Consider the following 26,584-nt stretch of genomic DNA (forward strand, 5'->3'; position numbering starts at 1 on the left):
GTCATTGAACCTGCCCACCATATACCAAGTACACTTGGGTGAACAGGCTCTAACGGTGACCATCAGAATTATCCAAAAGGCTGCTCAAAATTACAAATCCTAGGGATCCATCCTGGAATCTCAGGAAGGGCCCCAGAAACTGCAATGTTTATGCTCCACAGGTGATTCCAGTGATAAGCCAGGTTTGGGATCTATGTCTCTAACTTCATGCAGCCAATGAAATATCTAAGAGGAAACAGCTGAGAATAAGCCATTTGGCAATCACACCTGTATTCTTCTATAGGGTGACATGAATTCACAAACCTGTACCCTTTGAAAATCTGTTTAACTAGATAATAATTCTCCTAATTACCTTTGTACCAGATTTCTCCATCTCTTGTTCTAGGATATTATACCTCACCACATTTTTATTTATTTTTTTGAGGAAGATTAGCCCTGAGCTAACATCTGCCGCCAATCCTCCTCTTTTTGCTGGGGAAGACTGGCCCTGAGCTAACATCCATGCCCATCTTCCTCTACTTTATATGTGGGACGCCTGCCACAGTGTGGCTTTACAAGCGGTACAAAGGTTCACACCCGGGATCTGAACTGGAGAACCCCGGGCTGCTGAAGCAGAATGTGCGAACCCAACTGCTGCGCCACCAGGTCAGCCCCCTCACTACATTTTTATTTTTAATAACAGCAAATAATGATTACCTTTCTTTTTTAACAATTCCCTTTACCAGATAAAAGTAAAGGCAATTTAGCTGAATGGTTAAGCACATGGGCTTTGGGTCAAACAACTTGGGTTCTAAACCTTGCTCTGGCACTTATTAGCACTGTGATCTTGAGGAAGTAACAACTTCTCTGGGCTTCAGTTTCCTTCTGGGCAAAATGCAGTACTAATACCCATTGCTTAGAATGGTTGTAAAAGAACTTAGCACAGAACCTGCCACCAAGTAAGCACTCAAGAAGACAGTACTGCTGCTGCTGCTGCTGCTGCTATAATAAAAGTATGGCTTTCTAAAACCACTTTGAAGGGTACAATAATCACGATTAACAGCAGACTCTAAAGTCAAGAGAAGAGAGTGACATCAAGCAAAATGGCAGCATGGGAGACCCCCAGCCTCCATCCTCCCACAAACATCAACAATTAGACAGCTTTCCATGAACGAAACAGCTCTAGGAGAGTTCTGGAGTCTGCTTATGAAACTTTCAGCAACACAGTGGAACAAAAAACCTCAGAGTAACTGCACAAAAAAGGAAGGAAGACAGCTTCATTTTGCCTGTGTCATCCCATCTCCTAAACAGAAATTGCTCAAAGCCAAGAGGAAATTCCCCAGCTAGAAAAGAGTTCCTTTTCTGAGAAAGAAGAGCGGGGTAAGCAACGCTTCCCTAGCCTTTTGGAGCACTGTACAAAGAGATGTACAGAGCTTGGAACAAGAAAGAAAAGCAGAGGCTACCAAGAGCAGTCATGCAGAGAAAGTGAGCATGGTTTACAGTGCCCTGCTCTACAGATAAACTCAGCAGCTTTTACCACTGCAGAAGGAACCAACGGCCACCACAGCTGCCACAGGACCCCTGCAGATTTCTTTAGTTTTCACCCTACATATATTCACATTCGCTGATGCCAGCCACCTGTGTCTCTCCCAACCCCCTCCCTCCCCAGCCCCTCTGGAGCCCAGAAATCACACTAGCAGTCAGTTCAGGCCTCTATGGATGCAGGAGTGCAAGACTCCAGCCTATACTTCCACTACCATGGGGCTAGCCTCTCCAGTTATGCACTTGCATGCTGCCCACCTGACGCCTGTCACCAGCCTCCACTGCCTATGCACATCCAGGAAGAAACTGTGTAGCCGTGGGAGAGCACACCTACAGCCAGGGCCCCTGCAGCTGCTTGTGGGCCTGAAGGCCCAGTCTCTGTCACTGGCTTGCACCATCACATGCACCTGCAGCTAGACCCTCCAGCTTTGCACCTGCAATCCCCCAGCCCAATCACAGTCACCAGCCTCCACTACTATGTACTTACGGTGAGACTGAGCACTCGTGGTAGTACACATCAACAACCAGAGCCCCTGCAACTATCATTGCACCTGCAGTTAGCCCCAGCCCTTGCTGCCTGCCTTAGCGCCCACCACTATATGTATGTGGCAACCAGCTCCTGCCACAACACAGGCACCTGAAGCTGACCCCCACAGCCAAGTGTAGGCACATCATAGGCTCTGGCCACCACCACTGTCTGCCCTGTCCACTGGAACTAGAGGCACCACTGAGAACTCAAATAGTTCTTGCAACCACTGCAGACACCCTACATCATTCACAAAGAAGCACACAGTTGTCTTGTGGACCCCAGAAGCCTGAGCTGAAGAGACATCACACTGCCCCCAGACCTGATGCAGTCACATGCCCCTGCACTTGGGGCCCTGCACCACTAGACCTGGGGTCACAGCATGCTCCAGCACGCCCCCACCAACAGGTGAAAGGCTTCCCTTACCAAAGTCAGTCCATAAAGTCTGGAAGAAGTGACTGCTTCTTCAAATGCACAAACACTATGCAAGGCTGTAGGGATCACAACGAATCAGGAAAACATGACTCTACCACAGGAATACAATAAACCTCCAGTAACTGGCCTCAGAGAAATGGAGATAGAGGAATTTCCAGACAAATTCTTGAAAATAATTGTTCTAAAGATGCTCAGAGAGTTACAAGAGGACATAGATAAACAATTTAACAATATCAGGAAAATAACAGAAGAACAAAACGATAAGTTCAAAAAAGAAATGGAAACATAAATAAGAACCAAATAGAAATCTTAGAACCAAAGAATAAAATGACAAAACTGAAACAGTCAATAGAGAGCTTTAATGAAAGATTTGACTAAGCAGAAGAATGAATAAGTGAGCTCAAAGACAGATCAATTGAAATAATCCAACCAGAAGAGAAAAAAGAAAAGGAATGAAAAAGAGTAAAGAAAGCCTACATGATCTATGGGATACCAACAAGAGAGCCAATTTGCAAATTTTAGAGTTCTAGAAGGAGAAGAGAAGGAGAAGGGGACAGAAAGTTTATTTAAAGAAATAATGGCTGGAGCCAGCCCTCATGGCCTAGCTGTTAAAGTTGAGTCACTCTGCTTCGGTGGCCTGGGTTCGGTTCTCGGGCACAGAACTACACCACTCATCTGTCAGTAGCCCTGTTGTGGCAGCGGCTCACATAGAGGAACAAGAAGAACTTACACCTATACAGAACTATGTACTGGGGCTTTGGGGGTGCCGGGAGGAGGTAGTTAGCTTAGAGTGAATCTTCCCTTGCCCCCACCAAAAACATACCCTGGAAATAATGGCTGAGAACTTCTCCAATCTGAGGAGAGATTTGGATATGCAAGTTTATGAAGCCCACAGATCACCAAACCAAATCAACTTACAGAGATCCTCTCCAAGACACTTTATAATAAAAATGTCAAAAATCAAAGACAAAAAAAGAATCTTAAAAGCTGTAAAAGAAAAAAAAGCTTGTAACATACAAGGGAATCTCATTACGCTATGGCAGATTTCTCAGCAGAAACCTCATAGGGCAGGAAAGAATGGGGTGACATATTCAAAGCACTGATAGAATAAAACTGCCAACCAAGAATACTTTACCTGGCAAAGCTGTCCTTCAAAAACAAAGGAGAGAGAAAAACTGTCCCAGACAAACAAAAACTAAGGGAAGTCATTACAAGACCTGTCTTACAAGAAATGCTGACAGAAGTTCTTCAAGCTGAAATGAAAACATGCTAATTAGAAACATGAAAATATACAAAACATTCATAAAGGTAAGTATATAGTCAAATTCAGAATACTCTAATACCATGATATGGTGTTACCACCCAACTCTAGTAAAAAGGTTAAAGGACAAGAGTATTAAAAATAACTACTGCTATAATAATTTGTTAATGGATATATAACATAAAAAGAGGTAAATTGTGACATCAAAAACATAAAAGAGAGGAGGAGTAAAAGAGTAAAATTTTCATATGCAATCAAAGTTAAGTTGTTAACATTATAAAATAGACTGTTATATCTATAAAATGTTTTATGTAAGTCTCATGGTAACTGCAAAGCAAAAAGCTACAGAATATTCACAAAACATAAAGAGAAGAGATTCACAGCATATCACTACAAAAAGCCATCAAGTCACAAAGGAAAGCAGCAAGAGAGGAAGGAAGGAACAAAGGAATTGTAAAATTGCTAGACAACAATTAATTAGATGGCATTAGTAACTCCTTATCTATCAATAATTATGCTAAATGTAAATGGACTAAATTCTCCAATCAAACAACACAGAGTGCTAGACCTAATTATATGCTGCCTACAAGAGACTCACTTCGCTTTAAGGATATAGACTCAAAGTGAAGGGATGGAAAAAGATATTCCATGCAAATGGAAATCAGAACAGAATCGGGGTAAAAATATTTATATCACACAAAATAAACTTTAAGCCAAAAAAGGTAAAAAGATATAGAAGCCGTTATATACTGATAAAGGGGTCAATTCATCAATAAGATGTAACAATCATAAATATATATGTGCCCAACATTGGAGCACCTAAATATATTAAGCAAATATTAACAAAACTGAAGGGAGAATTAGACAATACAATAATAGTAGGGGACTTCAGTATCCCACTTTCAACAATAGATAGATCATCCAGACAGAAAACCAACAAGGAAACATTGGATTTGAGCCATACTTTAGAACAAATGGAGTTAAAAGACATATAGAGAACATTTCATCCAACAGTAGCAGAATATACACTCTTCCCAAGCATACAAAGAACATTTTCCAGGATAGATTATGTGATAGGTCACAAAACAAGTCTTAGCGAATTTATAAGACTGAAATCATATGAAGTATCTTTTCCCACCACAATGGAATGAAACTAGAAATCAATTAACAGGAGAAACGCTGGAAAATTCACAAATATGTAGAAATTAACACACTCCTGTATAACCAATGGATCAAAAAAGAAATCAAAAATATCTTTACACAAATGAAAATGGAAACACAGCATACCAGAAACTACAGGATGCTGCAAAAGTAGTTCTAAGATGAAAGTTTACACCAATAAATGCCTACACTAAGGAAAAAGAAAGGTCTCAAATAAACAACCTAATTTTACACCTCAAGAAACCAGAAAAAGAACAACTAAGCCCAAAGTCAGGAGAAGTTAGGAATTAATAAAGATTAGAGTAGAAATAAAAGGAAAGATATCCTGTATTCATGGATCAGGAGAGTTAACGCTGTCCACAAAAATTAATATTAAACATAAAAATGTCCATATTACCCAAAGATATCTATAGATTTAATGCAATCTTTATCAAAATCCCAATGGCATTTTTTAACAGAAATAGAAAAAACAATCCTAAAATTTGTATAGAATCCCCAAAGACCCTAAATAGCCAAAGCAATCCTGAAAAAGAACAACAAACCTGGAGGCATCACACTTCTCGATTTTAAACTGTACTACAAAGCTACAGTAATCAACACAGTACGATACTGACATAAAAAGACACACACACCAATGGAACGGAATCAAGAGCCCAGAAATAAATCTTTGCATATATGGTCAACTAATATTTGACAAGGGAGTCAAAAATACTCAATGGAGAAAGGATATTCTCTTCAATAAATGCTATTAATAAAACTGAATAACCACATGCAGAAGAATGAATTAGACACCTACTTTATACCACTCACAAAAATTAGCTTGAAATGGATTAAAGACTTAAATATAAGAACTGAAACCATGAAACTCCTAGAAGAAAACATTAGGAAAAAGTTCCTTGACACTGGTCTGGGCAATGATTTTTTGAATATGATACCAAGAGCACAAGCAACAAAAGCAAAAATTAGTAAGTGGGACTACATCAAACTAAAAGGCTTCTGCACAGCAGAAGAATCAACAAAAAGCAAATAGAACCTATGGAATGAGAGAAAATATTTGCAAATCATGTATCTGATAAGGGGTTAACACCCAAAATATATAAAGAACTCATACAACTCAATAGTAAAAAAACAAACAATCCAATTAAAAAATGAGCATAGGAACTGAACAGACATTTTACCAAAGAAGATATACAAATGGCCAACAGGTACATGAAAAGATATTCAACATCCCTAATCATCAGAGAAATGCAAAACAAAACCACAAGGAGATCTCACTTCACACCTGTTAGAATGGCTGTCATCAAAAAGACAAGAGACAACAAGTGTTGGGGAGGATGCGGAGAAAAGGGAATCCTGTGCCCTCTTGGTGGAAATGTAAGTTGGTGTAGCCAGTATAAAAAATAGTTGGAGTCTCCTCAAAAAATTAAAAATACCACTACCATATGATCCAGCAAGCCTACTTCTGGGTATATTTCCAAAGGAAATAAAAACAGGATCTCAAAAGAGATATGTGTATTCCCATGTTCGTGGCAGAATTATTCACAACAGCCAAAACGTTGAAACAACCTAAGTGTCTCGGGCTGGCTCTGTGGCCGAGTGGTTAAGTTCGTGCTCTCCGCTGCCGCGGCCCAGGGTTTGGATCTTGGGCGCGGACATGGCACCACTCGTCAGGCCATGTTGAGGTGGCGTCCCACATCCCACAACTAGAAGGACCTGCAACTAAGATATACAACTATGTACAGGGGTGTTTGGAGAGATAAAGCAGAAAAAAAAGAAAAGATTGGCAACAGTTGTTAGCCCAGGTGCCAATCTTTAAAAAAAAAAAAAAAAGAAAGAAAAAGAAACAACCTAAGTGTCTAAACAAATGAATGGATAAGGAAAATATATAGGGCCAGCCCTGGTGGCTTAGTGGTTAAGTTTGGCGTGCTCCACTTTGGTGGCCCAGGTTTGGATCCTGGGCGCAGACCTACACCACTCGTCTGTTAGCAGCCATGCTGCGGCAGTAGCTCACATAAAGAAGAAAAAAAGAGCAAGACTGGCAAGAGATGTTAGCTCAGGGCAAATCTTCCTCATAAAAAAAAGGAAATCTTCCATTTGTAACAACATAGATGGATGTTGAGGGCATTATGCTAAGTGAAATCAATCAGAGAAAGACATATACTGCATCCTATCACTTATATGTGGAATTTTAAAAAGGTGAACTCATAGAAACATAGAGCAGAATGGTAGTTACCAGGGGCTGGGTGGGGGGAGAAGTGGAGATGTTAATCAAAGGGTAGAAACTTCCAGTTAAAAGATGAGTAAGTTCTGGGGATCTAACATACAGTATGGTGATTACAGTTTATAATACTGTTATTACATACTTGAAAGTTGCTAAGAGAGTAAATCTGAAACGTCCTCACCATAAAAAAGAAATGGTAATTATGTGACATGGTGGAGGTGTTAGCTAATAAGATGGTGGTAATCATTTTGTAATATCTAAGTGTATCAAATCAACACGTTATATACCTTAAATTTCCACAATGTTATATGTGAATTATATCTCAATAACGCTGGAAAATAAAGAAATAAAGCCAAGCCAAATCTGAATTATGGATGCACTATTAATGGCTATGTAACCCTGGTAAAGTTACATAATTTCTCTGTGTCTCAGTTTCCTCATATGTAAAATGGGGATAATTAATATAGGTGGTTATGAGTGTTAAATTAGCATATGCAAATCAGTTTAAACAGCACTTGGTGTGGTAGGCAGAATAATGGCTCCCCAATGATGTCCACGTCCTAACCTCTGAAACCTATAAATCTCTTACCTCACACAGCAAGAGACTTTGCCAATGTGAATAACTTAAGGATTTTGAGATGGCGAGCTTGTCCTAGAATATTCAGGGAGGCCCGGTGTAATCACATGGGTCCTTATAAGGGAGAGAAGGATACAGGAGAGTCAGAGCCAGAGGAGCTATGAAGACGAAAGAGGAGGTCAGAGCGATGCCATGCTGGAAGGGAGCCTTTCGAAAGCAGCAGCCTCTAGAAGCTGGATAAAGGCAAGGAAACGAATTCTTCCCTAAAGCCTCCAGAAGGAAGGCGGCCCTGCCAACATCGTAGTTTTAGTCCAAAAAGACCTGTTTCAGACTTCTAACCTGCAAAACTGTAAGACAATATATTTTTCTTGTCTAAAGTCACTAAGTTTGTTGTGATTTGTTACAGCAGCAACAGGAAATTAATATACCTGGCAAAGCGTTGACCCTATATAAATGAAGCTTAGAAAGTATCCTTACACTGCAGTCCCTGGTAGAGGAAATCTGCCCAAATTCCCAGCAGAAGAGCTGCAGAGCTGCTATGAACCTAAAGAGCCCAGGCAACGGAGCAATGGAGGGTGAGATCACATGACTTTATAAGCTGTTTTCCCACAGGCATGTTTTAGTCTAAAAAGGCTACACACCTATCTATGAATAAAGGAAGTTGGAAAAGACTTTATGGTTAAAAATACCGTTCAGGGAAAAAAAATCAGCATCTTCATCTTCGACAGTTTTTGGATAAAAAGTGTTTTAAAGCTATTCTGGAGCTACGGTGAGGCAAGTGGAATAAGAGACTGCCACAGTTTACCAGGTAAACGCCGTGGTGACTTGGACCAGGGCAGCAGTGGTGGAAGAATGTGAAAGCATTTGACAGGACAGATGAAGTAGGAAAGGGACAGACAGGCAAAAAAGAAAAATGGCTTCTCTTTTTGCTTAGGCAACTGGAAGGATGATGTCTTTTGCTGGGGCAACTGGTGGGTGATACTTGAGGGAAACAAGGAATGCTGGGGAAAGAGCAGAGTGAGGGCCAAAGGTTCTGTTCTGGAACTATTAGCACAACAGTGGTGTCAGGTAGACATGTGGGTCTGAAAGTCAAGAGAATATATAAATTTGAGTGGTCAGTATAAAAATGAATTAAAGCAGTGGGAACGAATGGATTACCTAGAGAGAGAGCACAGATCCGCCTTTTATAATTGTAAAAGGCTCACCAGGTGATTCTCACACATCCTCAGTTAAGAACCACTGCATTAAAGATAAATATAGGAACAGTGATTTGCTAAAAGAGAGTCGGTATTTCCAGCCAGAATGTCACCGTTACTGCAGTAGTTCCGAGTCAGCCGCTATTCAACTCCATAGAAAATCCTATTTAGTCAGATCTCAGGCACTTAACAGGAAAGCATCTTGGTTTGATAAAATGACAAGCAACCTCTCAAGGAACCACTCCACCCCTTAAGAGGCGTAGTGCTTAGGCCAAAAAGAGCGTGATCTGGGGCTGTGGCCACATTTATGTATGTAACTCTACTTCACCATCAATAAGCCACAAACCACAGTTACAAATGACCTTTTAATGGTATTTCCCAGACCTGGAGCTTATGCCTGAATCTCTTCCAAGGCATTGTCTTTGTGCTTCCACTTGTCCATTCAAAGAAATAAATGCCCTCACCATGTGAGCATAAAGAATATCTAATTACATAATACCTTGCCAAAACACAGGAGCAATGCAGTCTTTGCCCTGGCAAATCACTATTCATAAATCTCACACCTGCCTAGGTGTGACGGTAACAGAGGCTACTCCGATGCAGGTATATGACAAAGAGAACCAAGTGACTGCAAAAGAAGAGCTGAGGCTCCAAGCTCATCCCTTGCCCCAGTAGGGTACCCACAGGACTGGTGGCCCCACCTGGGTAACTGCAGCTGCCAGAATCACTGTAGAGAATCCCAGCCCTGACCTGGAATAACAACAGGCCACACCAGTTTTCCCTACCTTTAAACCCCCTACCTCCTACCAATTCCAAAAGTGTGGTCAGGACTCCAGTTGCTGGCACTTTCTCCAGGCTCCAGGACACAGCTCCATATCCACCCTATGAGTTTCCAGATGTAAATTTAGATTAGAACCATATGGCCCCCACCTGCACCAGCCGAGTGCAGCTGCACAGAAACCACGTCCTGTTGAGGTAACATTTTAGGCACCAAGCTAGTTCACAAAGCAAGATTCTGCAAACCAAGTATCTTTTTAAAAATGATTATTAGAAGAAGGGCTTGTAAGCAGGGCAAAATGTGTGGATTATAAAAAATAATTTTCATACAATGCAGCTTTATTATTTTCAGATACATTTAATAACTGCAAGTAAGTGGCACTAAGCAAATTAAGTGTTGACTAACAGAATTCCTTAAGTCAGTGTTTCCCAAACTATTCTATGGAATACCACTTTTCTTTATATTTTCTGCAAAAAAAATTCTTTTAAAAACACACTGATTGTTCTGCTAAAACATGTTTTTAATGCATTTCTATTTTTATACATAGCACTCTGAGATAATATGTCAAAAGTGTATCCCACTCAAGAACATGCATGAAAGTTCATGGGATACATTTGAGGCTGTAGCATAGCACTTCCCAGGGAACCAGGGTTATGATGTCATGTCATCGGCTCAATGATTGCTGGTCTATGTTAGTAATCTGTCTTACATGTGTTGACATATGCTTACCTTTGTACACAAGGATTATTATGTACTATCCATTTATACTACCTAAACTCATTCCCCATGGATGAATGGGATATACTGTATCTGCTGATAATAGTTCCATCAACATATTATAATTTTACACAAGTAATTTTGAGAAACACAATTTTAATGCAAAAAAGAGAATAATTGAGAATAATGGAAAAAGCAAATCAATCTAAACAGTATTAGCTCTTAAAATAAATGCAATTGACATGTCTAAGCTGGTTTTTCATGCAGAAATAGTTTGGAGGAGCCTCTGAAGGCAGGGTTGTATTAAACAGATAATCAGCCTGCCTTCAATCTTATTTATACTAGTCACTTTCTGAATAAGCTCCTTCTATTCTTTACTGACAGAAGACAGGTATTTAGCAAACCCTGTCTGAATGATTATAAATTCTGAATTTCCTAGCTATTTTTTTTTTGCAAGGACCGAAGATTCTAAAGTTTCACAAATCCTTTCCTACAGAATTTCTTTATAAAAATCCATCTGAACCAGTAGATCTACAAGGGGAAGGTGGGGCATGGTGAATGCCACAGAAACAACAAACATAAGAGTAAGGCACAACGTAATACACAAGAATATAAGAAAAGCAAATTTCTAAATACCATACCATCAGTTTTCAAAGATGAGTTAAGGATACAAATTTCTTGGGTTCTTCTCAAGTCTTTTTTTTTCCTTTTAAACAATTATCGGTTAAATCTTCTCCCTAAAAGTCACAAGAAATATCTTGCATCTCAAGTTTTGCCCTCAATTGGCCCTACAATTTTCAAGAGGTGGCCCTGGGACAAAGACAGTTCTTACTTCTTCAGTTTGTTGGGGGTCAGCCAATAATCAAATGGGAAGGGCTGTTCTTTAAGATAAGAGGCTGTTTGGAGGTATTCTCAGAAATTTCTCTGATCTTCAGAACAACATGGAGCTATGAGGCCCTAATTGAGGTGTTGCTTTTTTATCTTTAATCAACATCTCTCCTTCTCCACCACCTCTCCCCAACACTAATACACAGTTATCTATTTTCTGTTCTAACAATCTAGAAAAACTAATTTAGCCCCATAATTTGAGCTAACAATGAGAAAGATCTTTTTTAGTTTCCTACTGAAATGTTTCTTTGAAATCCTTCCTTATGATAGTCTTATCTTTTCTTAGGTATGCTGATCAATGAGCTGGTTTCTGATAATTTGAATACAGGCTGCTTCATTTTATTAACATCTGCTACACAATCATCTTAATATAAGAAGCGTAGCTTTTGGCTATAAGAAATGTTCTTGGCTCTCTGCTGTCTTCTCACAAAGCACAGTCCCCAGCGAGCTCACTCATTCTCGACTAAGCTGATGACAACCAGATCAGCATCTCCCTTCTCTGATCTCCCACTCTGGCACTCCAGCCCACTTGGCTATTTCCACTAACCTCCACCTCATCATAAATGAAACCACACTTGACTTCCCAAACCAGCTTATTTTTCAAACGATCCCCTTCTGCAAACAGTACAAGCAGTCTCCAAACGCCCCAAAGAAAAAAGGTGGGAGAAATTTTTTCACTCAAGCCACCCATCATTACCCTTTATCAAATCTGTTAGAAAGCCCTGATGCTGCTTTTTACAGAATGTCTCAACATTTTTCCTCCTCCTCTTGATTCAAGCCAATTCAATACTGGTTCAGGGATTTACTGCCTTATGTCTGTATTACCTCAAACAGATTCTCAGCTCCTTCCTGCTTCTGAGTCTTCCTACACACTGCTACCAGAATAATCTAGATTGAATATTCTCTTAGCTCCCTTCCAGGTCTAAAATTTTCTATGAAATTAATTCTCCAACACTGCTTTTCTCAAGCAGCTTTCTGGTAGCCTCCGTAACATCGAATGGTTCACTATCATCGAACTCATAACTCCTCAGACTGGCTCTCAGGGCAATTCACAATCTGATTCCAGACTACCCACCCTGTCTTCCCAACTACTCTTTACAAGCACCAAAGATTCTAAATGCAATCTCCTTACCTCTTCTCATGAGGCCAAGCTCCTTCATGACTCCAGTCAGGCCTTCAGAAGCATTGTACTTCACACTAGGAATGTCCTTTCTCCCTTCAAAGTCCCACCAAATCAGAAACGCCTAGCTTCTTTCCCATGTCCTATGGTCAGCTTGACCTAGGCCATTACCAGAATTTAGTTCTGTTTCTGAATTCCCTTTAAGGCGTTTGCCCTTATATCAAAAATATAAATTCAGATCACGGACTCGTGTTTAATTCTTAGCTTCCGTATCCCCAGAACCTACAACAGTGCCTGGTATATAGTAGGTACCCCTTAAATCTCTGGTCGTTGGCAATAATTAGTATTTATTGAGCATTTACCATGTACTAGGCACTGTTCTAACTTCTTTAACTCTTTTAACGAATAATTAAATAACACTCAACTGTCTCTAATTGTCTCACAAATGGCAATTGTGTCCCCTCAAATAACTAAGAGCAAGTAACATATCTAACATGTCTATCATAATTGCCATAGTACCTAACAGTAAGTTCTCAAATATATGCTGGGTATAGTACAACAGAAAGGCCACTGAATTATAGACCAGGATGCATGTCCCAGGTATGCTATGACTGGTGACAGGATCTGGGGCAAACGGCTAAAGTCCAGTTTATGTGGCTCAGTGTCCTTATCTGGAAAATCAAAGACTAAATTACCTGACCTGGAAGAACCCTCCCTATTATTACTAAAATTCTATATTTGACTTTTTCATATTAATGACTTTTCTGGGGTACTCACTGGATTCTAAAAACACAGATTGAGGACTTTTTTAATTAGAAAATAATTCTGAGAATGATATCCTCTAATGCTCTAGAGGTAAAAATACTACCACAAAGGCCAGGACCCATACATTCCACATTCTTCCACACCTGTGGTATGAAGAAACAGAAGGGAACTGCTGCAAAGTACATCTTCAGCCCCAAAGTACAGCCTCATCCTGAAGGGGAAGAGCTTCCCATCACAAAACTAAACACTGTCAGTGGAGGAAACATGTATTTAAGAGAAAAAAATCATTGGCAAATTCTCCGGCTCTCCAGACTCCTGATTCAGAACAACGAGGTTCACTGGTGGGATAGGGTCACATCTAGGGCCTGCTCTGCCCTTGGAAAAAGCATTTAATTTCTCTGGACTTCCAAAGCCGTCTACCAGCAAAGGAAAACAGTGGGAAATCCATTTTACATGTGAAAAATGCACAAATGAATAGATTTAAAAATGGAAAAAAATTCTTAAAAACTGCAATACGACTCAATGAGAATTACACCCATTTTATTCAGACTAGGTATATGGCAATTTAACAATGATAGCAAAATCTCTGAGGACACAAATGGGACGGTGGCCTGTGAAATAAGGAATGACGAAAGTCACAAATAATCTTTAATAAGCATGAAGAAGGAACAAAATTGGCAGGAATTAACTATTCTTTGCTAAGCAGAGAAGCAGTCCAGTGTCCCTAAGGACATCCTGGTAGTTCTCCGCCTCCAAGCTGAGTAGTCTTCAAGGTCCCAGAGAGGACTGCCAAGTTCTGGCCCAGATCTACAGTTTATGAAGAAGATACTTGGACCCAGTCTCTCCCTCTACAGTACTTACTAACCCAAGCAGTCAGATTAGGTTCAGAATTCAGCCCATCTGTGAATTACAGCAAATCCAAAATACAATAAAGTCAAGATTTTCAACCTTGAGACTATGGATCAATTTTGCATAGTTCATGCCCCAGAACCCTGGGTCCCAGAGCAGTTCTGTACTGAGAAACCTTCAAGTGATAGAAAGGAAACAAATTAAACATGTCAAGCATGACCACACTCTAGCATAGAAGTTCCCCAAGGATACTTGGAAATCTATGAAACATGTAGATATCATTAGTTTTAAACCACACTCTCAAAACACAAACTAAGTTTGCCTAATACTTATCTAATAACCAGTTTATGAGAATTTTGTTTGTTCTTAATGATCCCACCTCTGCCTCATCAGATCTAACCACACTATTTGCCTCCAATGCTAATACAGAAATAGAGATTAAACTAGGAATTGGCAAACTTTTTCTGTAGAGGGCCAAACAGTAAATATTTTAGGCTTTTTGGACCAGTTCCTGTTGCAACTACTCAATTGTGCCCTTGTAGTACAAAAGCAGCCAGAGTGACTATGTCATGAGATATTTAACCACTTAACAACATAAGAACCATTCTTAGTTTGTGGCCCTACAAAAAAAGGTGGCTGGCTGGATTTGGCCCACAGTGAGCTGACAGGCAGAGTCCAAGACCAGAGGCCTTGGGGACAAAAAGCGAAGGAAGGAGGCTATTTGAAACGAACTTTATTCTTTTCCATCCCTACATCCATCCCCCATCTTAAAAAAGGTTATTTAGAGCAAAATGAAATGAACAGGAGGGAGTCCCCATCCACTTTATTTTCCAGTTTCTTTCCCTGCTTTTTCTCATCTCAAGAAGCAACACAAAATGCAGTAACTGGAATCATCAGAATTAACAGAAATAAATATACTGAAGAAAGTAAATAGCTTGCCTGAGAAAATTTCAGACATCTCAAATTATTTTTGCATATGACTTTTATACCACCTTATTACTAATCAATGCATCTTATCTTCCTGTGCTAAAAGGCACCTGGAATAAATCTAGACTACTGCCAACTTCTAACTGAGCTTGCAGAAAGTAAAAGATGATCTACTTACTATCACCTGACCATAATTATTTTCTCAGAATACTAAGTATATCCAATTTTTTAAAATTAATTTTCATCATCATAATCTGTTTTTTCTTTGACTTGCATATGAACATAATCTATCTTTGTATTTTTTGTAACATACTGCAATTGAGAATCCTAAAAACATAAGTGAATTTTAGGCATCCAGAGAAAGGATTCATTTCTATGATCAAAAAATGCTACTTATCCTTTTGAATATTAGAATTAAGCCTTTTGATCACTCCTTACCAAAATGCAAAATGCTAACAAACTGCAATGGGTATGACGAATAGGCCTTTGGCTAGAATGCAGCCAAAGTGGTTTTCAACAGGGTCGACTTTTCCCCCAGAGGACATTTAGCAATCTCTGGAGACATTTTTGGTTGCTACAATGGGGGGAAAAGGAGGGAGAAAGGTGTTTCTGGCATGTACTGGGTAGAGACCAGGGATGCTGCTAAACATCCTACAACGCAGAGGACAGCCCCCACACCAAAGAATTATCCAGGCCGAAATGTCAATAGCAACAAGGTAGCGAAACCCGGGGCTAGAGGCAGCCAAAGACAGAGCATGTACAGTTTTAAACTAAAGTGCTTCTAGGTTGATCTTTTCTTTAGAAAACGATAGATTTACAAATTTAGCATAAAATATTTACTGGATACCTACTATGCACCTGTCTGCACAGAAGTACAAACAACATAACCCTAAATATACTATCTCACAGAAAAGCTACATTATGACTTCAAGAGACTGCATTCATTTAAATCAAACGATCACTTCACCCCATCACAAGGCAAATTTAGCATTACTCAAGCACGAGGTCTGAACTCCAATTCAGTACAATCAACTCTCAAAGTTGTTTGAACCTAAACATGGTTTCAACCTTAAAATTAGCAATTTGGCTTGAAATCTATAAATGAAACAGAAACCTGTTTTAGCTAAAATGCTTTACTTCCTCTCCTGATGAACCTACTATCAAAACTATGAAAAGAAGCAAAACTCCCTCTTTTAGACTAGTTCCTCCTCTCCTTCGTTCTATGAGTAATATAGATGCCCATGTTACCAGGAACTTGACCACCAAGATAGAAGGGGCCAAAAGCCCACTGAGGCCTTTACAACCCAACAACCAGAGATCATACCCCAAGTGTTGAACATCCTCCCATTTTCTTAAAGACGCAAGATGTTGTTCCCTCTCTATGGAAGTCAGGGAACAACAAGGGAAAATTAAGACTGCTGGGCTCAAGAAGCTGAGAATAAAGCAGGGAAAAACAGCAGCTACTCAACCACTCCTTCTAGGAAAATTGCAACACTTCTTCCCATCTGTCAAAAAAGGCCAAAGTTTTAACAGCTATCACAAAAACAATAGCTGACTCAAAGTAAAAACAACAAATAAAAGTGGTAATTTTAGTCAATGTTTTGCTCACAGCCCAGACATCCCTTAACGCTAATTAATGAGTCACAAAAAAAAAATCTCCTTCAGATAAAGAGGATTGCAACATCTCCCCAACAAAAGTATTTGTTTAGGCCCTAATAATAGTGTTGATCTGGGAACAACACACTCAATTCAATTAAAAAAACAACAAACGTAAGCTTTCAGACCAGGTGAAGTCCTGAGTGTCTGTGCCAATCGATGTATAGGAAATAAGCCTGGGTCTTAGTGAAATAAGCTGGGCAGGAGTCCTGTAGGACTGCTGGACTCAGGAGGGAGTGGAGGAGACCAGAGGCTTTCACGTCCTTGCAATCCTCCTAAATGCCTGATTGCCACCTCTGTCAAAGTTCCATCATTTCCCAAAAGCCACAGATCTCAAACATTATACTCCAAGAAATGAAACAAACTCCCTTATACACACCTGTGGAAACCCCAGCAACAAGTGCTATAGTTTATAAATAGAGTACACTGGAGTGTGAAGAAGCAGGCAAGATCTTATTTTTCTATCATTCTTAACATGCACAGATTTCAGAAAGCAAGAGAAAAAACAATTCGGGGATTGAGGTCAATTTTCATTAAAGATCAACTATGTTGGACTCCTTAAAAAGTAACAGAGATGTAAAGCATTTCACCATATTTTTCTACATGTATTAACCTTTCACAATAAAAGCTAAAAAAAAACAGAAGGCATAAAAGTCCCCCACCTCTCAATGTCTTTCAATCAAATACTTATTTAAAGACATTCTCACTTACTCACTTGATAAGTGTTATCTGGGCATAAAGTTAAAGTCTGAACTTCACTGTCATATTTTCCATCAGTTTCAATCTCTGAAGAGACCTTCAAGAGTTAACAGTAATCCCTATGGTCATATGCTATACTAGCTATTTAAAGACGGATCATTCATCATACAAAACCTGACTCATTAATTTAATTCTCCAGATGCAAACATAAGACATTAATAAGACATCCTATTGTATACAATGTAGATAGTAAGCAACTTGTGAAATCAGCTTGAAGAAGTGATACAGAATTTCAGGAAGACTTTAATAATGTTTCTCCTTTCCATCTGTTGAAATTCTTACAAGCTACCTCAAAGCATCTTCAGGGCTTTAGGCCCTGGCCAGCCTCTCATTTAGAGTGGAACTGTTATTAACTTTTCTAGCTGAGATTTATTAACCCTAAAATATACACACAAGCTAAAACAGACAAGGCCACCTGTTGCCTCCAGGCTCAAAGGAATTCCTCCCAGAAGCACAGGGGAAAGCCTTCTAAAGGCGATCTCAGAGGCAGGCAGCTGCTCCAGGGTGAGAGAAACTGGAGCCCCCGAGTTGGACCCACTTCCACCCTAAAGTCTGGCCAAGTGGTGGAAAACCGAGTTGTGGGAGAAGAGATAAAGAATGAAAGCCAGAATAACTTCTAGCAAATAGACTGCTCTCCATCTTGGAATGTTTTAGAACTTATCTTGCTTACAAGATAGACCATATCCCTTTCTGAAGGTTCCATATTAACTGAAAGAAACTAAAATGGACAATTCAGAGGAAATCAATCCCTTTCTAGATAAATTATTCTACTAGACACCAAAAAATGATATACAGTGACTGACTAGCTTGGTTCTATTAAAACTAAGGAATTCAGTACCCAAACACACCAAAGAAATACAGTATAATGCAACCTAGTTTTGCTATATTTGGTGTTCTCCTCAAAATAAGGTTTTCATGGGAGTTAGAAGTAGTGAGAAAAATAAAATTCAACTCAAATGCTGGATGCTGTGCTGCATAATGGTTTTCACTACAATGTTTAGCTCTAAAGTGAGCTAGAAGACATTCTGGGACAGGTATAAATCTCAAGCATTAAATGTTTCAGAAAAAGGAACACATTCATTAGAGGTTGATAATAAAAGTTCCTTAAAAAAAAGAAAAGTCATAAGCTAAGGAGCCACAGAGCAATATGCTCTATCTTCTACAACAGATCTTTCTACAAAGACGACTCAGGCCTAAATAGTAGGCAAAAAATTACTAAGAGGCAGTACAGCGTAGTGGCTCACAGCCTAGACTCCAAAGGCCACCTGCTCAAATCTTAGCTGTTAGCTGTGTAACTTCAGGCAAATTAATCTCTCTGTGCCTCAGTTTCCTCACCTACTGGGTGGTGGTTTCAGAAACTGACTTTATTTGTGTAATACATAGGCTGACATAGAAAAGTTAGGCTTACAGAGCGTTTAATCCCGTCCACCTGCTTGGGGATTCAGTGGCTTCCCAAGACTAAATTAGCAAAGGATGCCTTCATCTTCCTGACGGCAAATCCAGTACTGACAATCTGAGAAAAGCAACCTTAGGTAAAAGAGCTCCGCCTTCCAAACCCTCTCCCCTTGCACAAAAACAGAATACACACAGGGCCTTCTCTTCCAGCAGCCACTGTCAATTTCCATCAAATGCTTACACTCTAAGCAGAACTTCAGCCCCTTGACAAGGACTAGGGCTGGATATTAAAATACTGAAATTAACTCTGCCTAAAATTTACCAGTAACTGAATGAATCACTTCTTTAGAAATAGTAAAATGTCAAGGTTGCCAGAGAACTCCAGCCCCAGATGTTTGCATAAATCATGTCCAAGTGATCACCAAGCCATAGCCAAAGGACATTATTCAAGATAACACTTTAAGTAAAATATATCAGCTTTTATGATTTTTCCTGTAATGGAGAAAATTCTGACAATGGAGTTACTGGCAAAAAGAAATCACAGCAAGTTTAGGCCTCAAATTATACAACAGATGAAACCAGGCTTAGACCTTAGAACTCGTTTTGCTCTGGCTTCACAGAGTTTATTTTTTTCAACTGTTTTATCCAATCTCATCAACGAGCACTGGACAAACTCTAAACTCAACATTTAAAGATATCCCATACAGCTTATATCACCGTATTTCTCTCTATCATACTACCCAGGAGAAGCGAAGGCTTTTAAAATTTGATGCATCTGTTTGCAACAAGATTTTTAATACCTCCACAGGAAAATATTTTGAGTGCTCTATATTAATGAAAGCTACCAAGGGGTCTTTTTTTCACTTCCATAATAATTCAAGTAAAGTTTGTAGTTTAATTTGAATTAAACTCAAGCCATTTGCTGTAGCATATCACAAGAACAAATGGCGAGGATATTCTGTTTATTTAAACTGTCACAAAAGAAAACACATTAAAACGTCAGCTTGTTCAAGTCCTACATTTCTTTATCCCTAAGTCAAGTAATCGTTAGATCGGCCTGTGAGGATTCTGAGTTCTTCGGGTTCATTCATTACAGAGGATACTACACAACACCCAGTTTTACTAAAATTTCTGAAGTGTACCGGTCGCTGGAAAATAACTTGAAACTGAAATTGCACACAGGGCGCGGTATCCTTCCAAACAAAACCGATCGTGTCCTTTTGCTTATTTTTAGTAACTTTAAATAAAAGACTTAAGACGGGTCGTTTTCCCAACTCGTTTGACAATTTGGCCACTAGGCGCAAGACTGAGCGCCCCACAGCTTCCGGCCAGAGTATAACACGCGCTTCCCCGTTAGGCTCCCACGTCTGCTCCAAACAAACCCGATGTAAAAGCTGACGAATGACGACACCAAAATCAACCCAACAGATTCACATCTAAGTGGACTGCAACACAAAATAAACTTTTGTTTATCTCTCAAGAAACAGTGAGGGGGAAAAAACCGCTCAGATGGAGTCTGTTTGATCCATTTCCGCGACTGGGTGCGCGCAGTCGGTCTGTGCAGCTTAACCCTGTGCGGGCCGAGGGGCTACCCACGCTGGCCAAGGAGCGCCTCATGCTGCGCCCGGTCCCCGGCCAGCAGGTGCCCAAGGCCACCCAGACAGGCCCGGGGGCGAGTGCGGGGACATGGCCACTTCCCCTGAGCACGACCCAGCCACCGCAAGCCGCCCGGCACTTTGTTAACTCGGCGCGCCCAGGAGGAGGAGGCTCCGGGGTCGCGGTCACCGCCGTTGGAGCGCCGCAGAGCCCGGGCTGGAGGCGGCTCAGACGCTCCTCCAGTTCGGCCTCGCCCTCCCCCGGCGCGGGGCCGCGGCGGGAGAGAGAGGTCGCCGAGCGGCGGGTAACGACGGGCCCTCAAGCCTACCCTCTCGGAGCCCCGCGCCCGGCTCTCCCCGTCCTTACCTGGGGAAAGGAGCCCTCGCGGCGCGGGCTCTTGGGATAGTCTAAGTGACCCCGGTCCAGCATCAGGTAGAGCGAGAAGATCACCACACAGAAGATCGCGCTGCCGAACACAGTGAACTGACGGCTTAACTTCATTTTTCCTCGAGAGACTGGGGGCCAGGACACTGTCCTCACCCGGAGGACGAGGCGGGCTGTGGACTCCTGGAAGCGGCCGCCGAAGGCTCCCTGCTCCCGGGCTCCTGTTTTCCGCGCTCTCGGCGGCGGGTGAGGATCCGGGCCGCACTCTGCACCTTGTCTCCGGCGCCACTAGGCGACCTCGGCCTTCGCCCGGGCCGCCGCCCTCCCTGGGGCCGGGCGTCCCTCCTGAGGCGGGACCCGCCTGCAGCCCGGAAGGGGCCCCGCAAACTTGATCTCGAGCTCTGCGCCGCTACCAGGCAGGGTGCGCGGGGCAGGCAGAGGAGAGGTCGCTGCCTGGACTTCCTGCCACCGCCGCCCGACCGAGTCGGCAGGAAAAGTTTTCTCGACGAGGGCAGGCGTGTCCTCCTCACCGAGGAGGCGCGGGCTCGGCGGCTCCGGGGCTGGCGGCGCCAAGCTCCGTCCGAGGAGCCGAGGGGAGAGGAATCAGGTCGGGAGGAGCCGAGCCCCACAACTTAGGGCCGGGACGGCCGGGCCCGCCCCCGCAGCGCTGCCCCCGCCTCCCTCGACTGAGCCCCTTCCTGCCGCCGCTGAGGCCGGGTCGGGGTGCACCCTGGGCGCGAGGATGCACTGATCGGGCTGGAGTTTCCTCCGAGCGCGCGTCCGCCCGCCGGCCTCTCCAGCCCCCGGCCGCCTCTTTCTCTCCCTTTCGGACCGGGGCTGCGCGGGCAGGGCGCAGGGGGCGGGCGACGACGGCGCGAGGAGGAGGAAAAGGAGAGCAAGGGGAGGACCGTCCCCGGAGAGAAGCCCGCTCCAGCTGCAGCCGCGAGTCCCCCTCCCTCGTTCCCGCCCCGCAAACGTGGAGATGGCGGCGGCGGCGGCGGCTGCGAAAGGAAGCGCCGGTTCTCCAGCGCTACTCGGCGCTCGTGCACCGCCTGCCACGAGCAGGAGGAGACAGCGGCAGCACGGCAGCCGCTGGGTCAATAGGCGCCCGCAGCCTCGGAGCCGAGCAGGCGGCTGGCCCCGCCCCCTCCCGACGCACCGGGATGAAGGGGCGGGCTCCCCGGCGGCCAATCACAGCGCGTCGCCCGCCGGGCCCGCCCTCCTTGCGCCCCAGGCGGTGGGAAGACCTCAGGAGGTTTTGTGACCTGGAAGGCAGCGTTGCTGGAATTGAGGCCCTCAAAGGCCCGGCGCCAGCAGCCCACGTTCCACAGGGGCTGAGCTTTCTCCCCACTTCTTTTTCACTGCCTAAGTTTCTGTTCTTGAGGACTGGGGCGTATAGTGCCTTGGTGGGAAACTTGGTGAGGAGCCTTAGGAAAGGAATGAGGAGAAGGGGGCTGCGAATTCTCTTCGGACTCATCTTTTCCTCCGTTGCTTTTGGTGACTTCCAGGTGAAACCTCGGGGAAGGGAGCCCACCAAAGGACCCTCCAGGCAGGTGTAGACATTTGGCTGCAAAATCTGTGAGAGGAACCTGAGAAGTGATGCTTGTGCCAGTTGATTTATTGTACTCAACTCCAAATTCACCCTTTTTGACTGCACTATGAAAATGGATCTGGGCCTTTTTAAGTAAGTTTTCCTTTGCGAGCTGGGGCTGAAGCTTTGTCAGTAGAGGGCACTGAAGAGACATTACAGGAAGAAAAGGGGTTCGCTTTCTGGTTTTCGTGTATTGGTAGGTAGGCTCTTTCAGTATACCTGGCTTTCTCCAGTGCCAAGCTCCTATGGGGGGCCAGCAGTTTCCTCCCACATCCCCAACTCTAGTGGCTTTGTAGTGGAAGGCCCTTATGGTAAGACACTACCCCATGAATAGCTTTCCAGGCACCCAACAGACAAGATTGGTAGCAAGTTCCAGAGGGCAGATTTTCAATAAGTTCTGCAGATGTGGTATCACAGTGACTTCTCTGCCATTCAGTGAGGCAGGCTGTGCCTTCTCCAATAAGGTCTGGCTCTTACTCGCTCTAGAGAGGGTGGGGGAGCTCTTCATTAGCTCTTTATAGCTCCTATATCTATATTCTCCAAGATTTTCTTCTCACTGATGAGTCCTTCATTACTCTAATCCCTTGTTATAATTAATAATAATTTTTTTAAGCTTTACCTGTTCCAGGAGTAGTCCCAAAAGATACACCTGCGAAGATGGGATTAGGAGTTTGGTTCTCTTGGGCCTTTGGGCTTGGACTCAGTGCTGAGCTCCTTGCCAAAGGGAAATACGATGCTAGTAATTCATGGCTCACAGGGCATCCCAGTTCATCAGTCAGTCACCTGTGGCTGATTGTGATGAAGTACCAGCTGACGCACATACCTTGGGGGCCCAAGTGGCAACTGCATTTGACTGTATGACTGTAAGGTGACTCTAAGAACTATGGTGTGAGATGGATTCTTTTGAGTTCCTTTGATTGCTTACAAAGAGAAATGACAAGTACAGTTCAGTCTTATGGGATGAGAACCAGAGAGCTTCCATAATAATTCTAAAAGAAGGTCTTATTTATTGTAGTATCAAAAGTGATATTTCTGAAAATCAAACACAAAATTTTAATTTTCAGTTTATTGAATTATACCTACTGTTGAATTCACAGATTTGCCACGTTTCTCATGTAAAAGTTAGAGTGTTGATTGTTAAATAATAGGATATCAAAACTTTGAATGGGTTGGACCCAGAAACACAATCTAGAACCTCCAAGTCACTCTGAGCCTCTCTTACCATTGGAAGTAGGTTGCCCTCCTGTGCCTGAGGAGGTAGGCTTCCTCTCCTTGAAAACCTGTGACAACCTAACCTGGGGCAGATGCCTTGAGAGGGAATTCACATTCTCCTCAAAACCCACCACAATTACCCTCTATGGCCACTATACCTGTAACTAAGGTCTTATCTCAGCATGCTCTTGGGGGGGATAGGTGCACACTATCATGGAGGAAGGAATAACTTACACACCAAAATAACTATAAGACTTTGCTAATATATAGTCAGAAGCCTGGAGAACATGTGTGGGAGTGGATTCTATGGGTGTTAGACCATGGAACATGGAATGTAACACTATATTGAGCCAAATTTATTACTATAGTGTTAGTTATATGTGTTAGCTCATGCAGCTTGAGGTGGTTCTAACAGCTTACTTGGTTGATTGATGGAAACTTGGACTCAGTGGTGGCCTACAGTTTGTGAGATTGAAATGATGGAGCTTCCCTGACATGATGTGGAAGAGGGAATCCAAAGGTTTAAGGAAAGGTTATACTGAACTTATATGCAACCTTCATACCATTCCCCAACTGTGTTCCATGCAAAGGCCCAGAAGATACTCTCTTAACTGAAGAATTAAGGAATACATTAGTGAGAAGAAGAAAAGCATCTTTGAAAATCTCTGTGGATGTTCCCCTCTGTAGGCCATGTGTGACTATAAAGGGTGCTGCTATTGAGATGGGCTCCCTGATTTCAGTAGGGTCACAGGATCCTAGAATAGCAGAGTCCAAGCAGCACTTAACCACCAAAGATAATGTGGGTACATCTACCTTAAAGGACAGCAAGTGTGTACATGCAATCAGACTGCCTTAGCCCACAGAGATGCCCTAGGAACAAAATTTATATGTAGCCTAATAGACTATCGCTTGATATTTATAACAGGAAAAGCTCTAGGTTAGGTAGCCAAGATCTGACAGTGAACAGTCACAGCCTCTTACTCAGTTTTTGGACATAAATCAATTCACAGACCCAGAATCCCTTGATTGAAGAAGAGTCTCTGTCCCCTTTAGGAAGGACCTTGCACCATTGCCACAGTGCACATTGCAGATGTTTCTCCAAGCCTTCACCAAAGAGATGTGTGGCCATTTACTAGAGTGACAGTGCACTGGAGAAAAGGAAATATGCAGATCTTTTGAAGTGTTCTAGACATGGACTCTGAATTGATGTTGATTCCTGGGGACACAAAACACCACTGTGACCCTCCAACTAAAGCTGAAGCTAATCTTGGTCAGTAGATAGATGAAGTTTTAACTCATGTCCAACTCACAGTTGATCCTGTTAGTTCATTTGATCCACACACCAACTGTACGATTATTTTCTCAGTTCTAGAACTGGATTAGACATACTTAGCAGCTGACAGTATCCCCACATTGCCTTTCTTACCCAAGGGGTAAGGCCCATTAAAGTAGGAACAGCTAAATGGAAGCTCCTAGAACTTTCACTCTCTTCCAAGATAATAAACTAGAAGCAATTATGCCACCATAAAAGACTTGAAAGAAACAAGGTGGTGATATCTATCACATTTCCATTTAACTCACCAGTTTGGCCCGTGCAGAAGTCATATGGATCTTAGAGAATGAATGTGACAATTATAAACTTAATCTTGAGGTAATTCCAATTGCAGCTACTGTCCCCGATGCAGTATTTTTATTGGAACAAATCAGCACAGCACCTGACAGTTGGTATACAGCTATTGACTTGGCTAATACCATATTCTCTATACTTATTTATAGAAACCACTGGAAGCAGTTTGCTTTTACCTACAGGGCCAACAGTATGCCATCACAGTATTGCCTCAGTGGTACATCAGTTCTCCTTAAATATAGTCTACAGAGATGTTGATCGTCTTCACATTCCACAAAACATCACACTGGTTCATATTTGTGGTTCATAATGACATTCTGCTGATTGGTTCTGATGAGCAGGTAGTAGTAAGTATTTTAGATGCCTTGGTAAGACACTTTTGGACTAGAGGGCAGGAGATGATAATCACGAATATGCAGTGACCACTCTAAAGTGGTCCCGGCAAGACCCACACCTCAGGGGTAGGAGAAGTCCTAGGATGGTACAAGCTATATAAGGGAGAAGCCACTGAGAGATGAATCCAAGTAAATGGTGTGGGTTATAAATAATGGGGATTGGAAAAAAGTGAAGTGAGAGCTGCAGAGACTGTCCAGACAAATCATGTGGCATGGAAGGAAAGCAACAACCCAGCCGGTAGGAAAGGAATACCATAAACCCTGGAAAGTCAGGAGTTGGGGGAAGAATCATTAACCTTTCTTGGCACTTACCTGTAGGACACCTGGCCTGGTCGCTTATCTCAGAATGCTTTGGTAACCATGAATATCCATTCTTAACTTAGATCCTAGATCCTTAGATCTTTGGACTTAGATCCTTATTCCTTGGATCTTAAACTAGGGACTATTGACCTTCTGGGTGGATGACCTCCACCTGAGATGACAGAACAAGCTTAGTTTTCTAGATATTAATATAGATCCCCTAGCCTGATACTATTGTCAGTCCTTTGTGGTCTCTCTATACCATCTAAGAAGAAAACAAATTCTCTTATGTGCTTTCCATAGACCTTAGCCACTGCTCTGCATTTCTCTGCTGTGTCTATCACTCTCTCCTGACCTTACTGACAAAAATTTAAGCTGTTCCTTTGAACACTGAAGAATCAAACCTTGACCCCCATGTCAGCAAAATGGTTTTGCTGAAGTCACTACAAACCTATCAGCAGACCTTAGTTCACCAGGAGTGGTCCATACAGTAAGGGCTAGGCTGGTTGGCTATGATGGCCAGATCGTCCTCTGCAGAAGCACATCAGCCTGCTTTGCAGGAATTATTTAGTTCTAATAAAGGAGTTTGTCCGTCACAAAGGACACAAAATTGACTCACCCTTTTTGTAATAAATGATGCTTACACTCCTAATACAGTTTATGCCCCCAGTAGGGTACTACTTCTTATGTGGACATTAGACCTCTACTTGCCTAACAAACACAAACC

General features: G+C 42.3%; 1 protein-coding gene across 2 annotated transcripts in view; it reads right to left on the bottom strand.

The window, feature by feature from the left end:
- Positions 1-21,903, bottom strand: part of MAN2A1 (mannosidase alpha class 2A member 1) — a 170,313-nt gene extending 148,410 nt beyond the window's left edge. Inside the window, exon 1 of one of the 2 annotated variants that reach the window (XR_011525210.1) lies at positions 20,715-21,868. Coding sequence is in view for 1 of the 2 variants with exons in the window: in XM_008521233.2 (XP_008519455.2) it covers positions 20,715-20,849 (135 nt within the window). In the remaining variant the exon portion in view is untranslated. Of the gene's footprint in view, positions 1-20,714 lie in introns of both variants that reach the window. The other variant, XM_008521233.2, reaches the window with a different exon arrangement.
- Between the last annotated feature and the right edge of the window lie 4,681 nt (positions 21,904-26,584).

Source organism: Equus przewalskii, chromosome 13 (genome assembly GCF_037783145.1).
Source record: "Equus przewalskii isolate Varuska chromosome 13, EquPr2, whole genome shotgun sequence".
NCBI classification, from domain to species: Eukaryota; Metazoa; Chordata; class Mammalia; order Perissodactyla; family Equidae; genus Equus; species Equus przewalskii.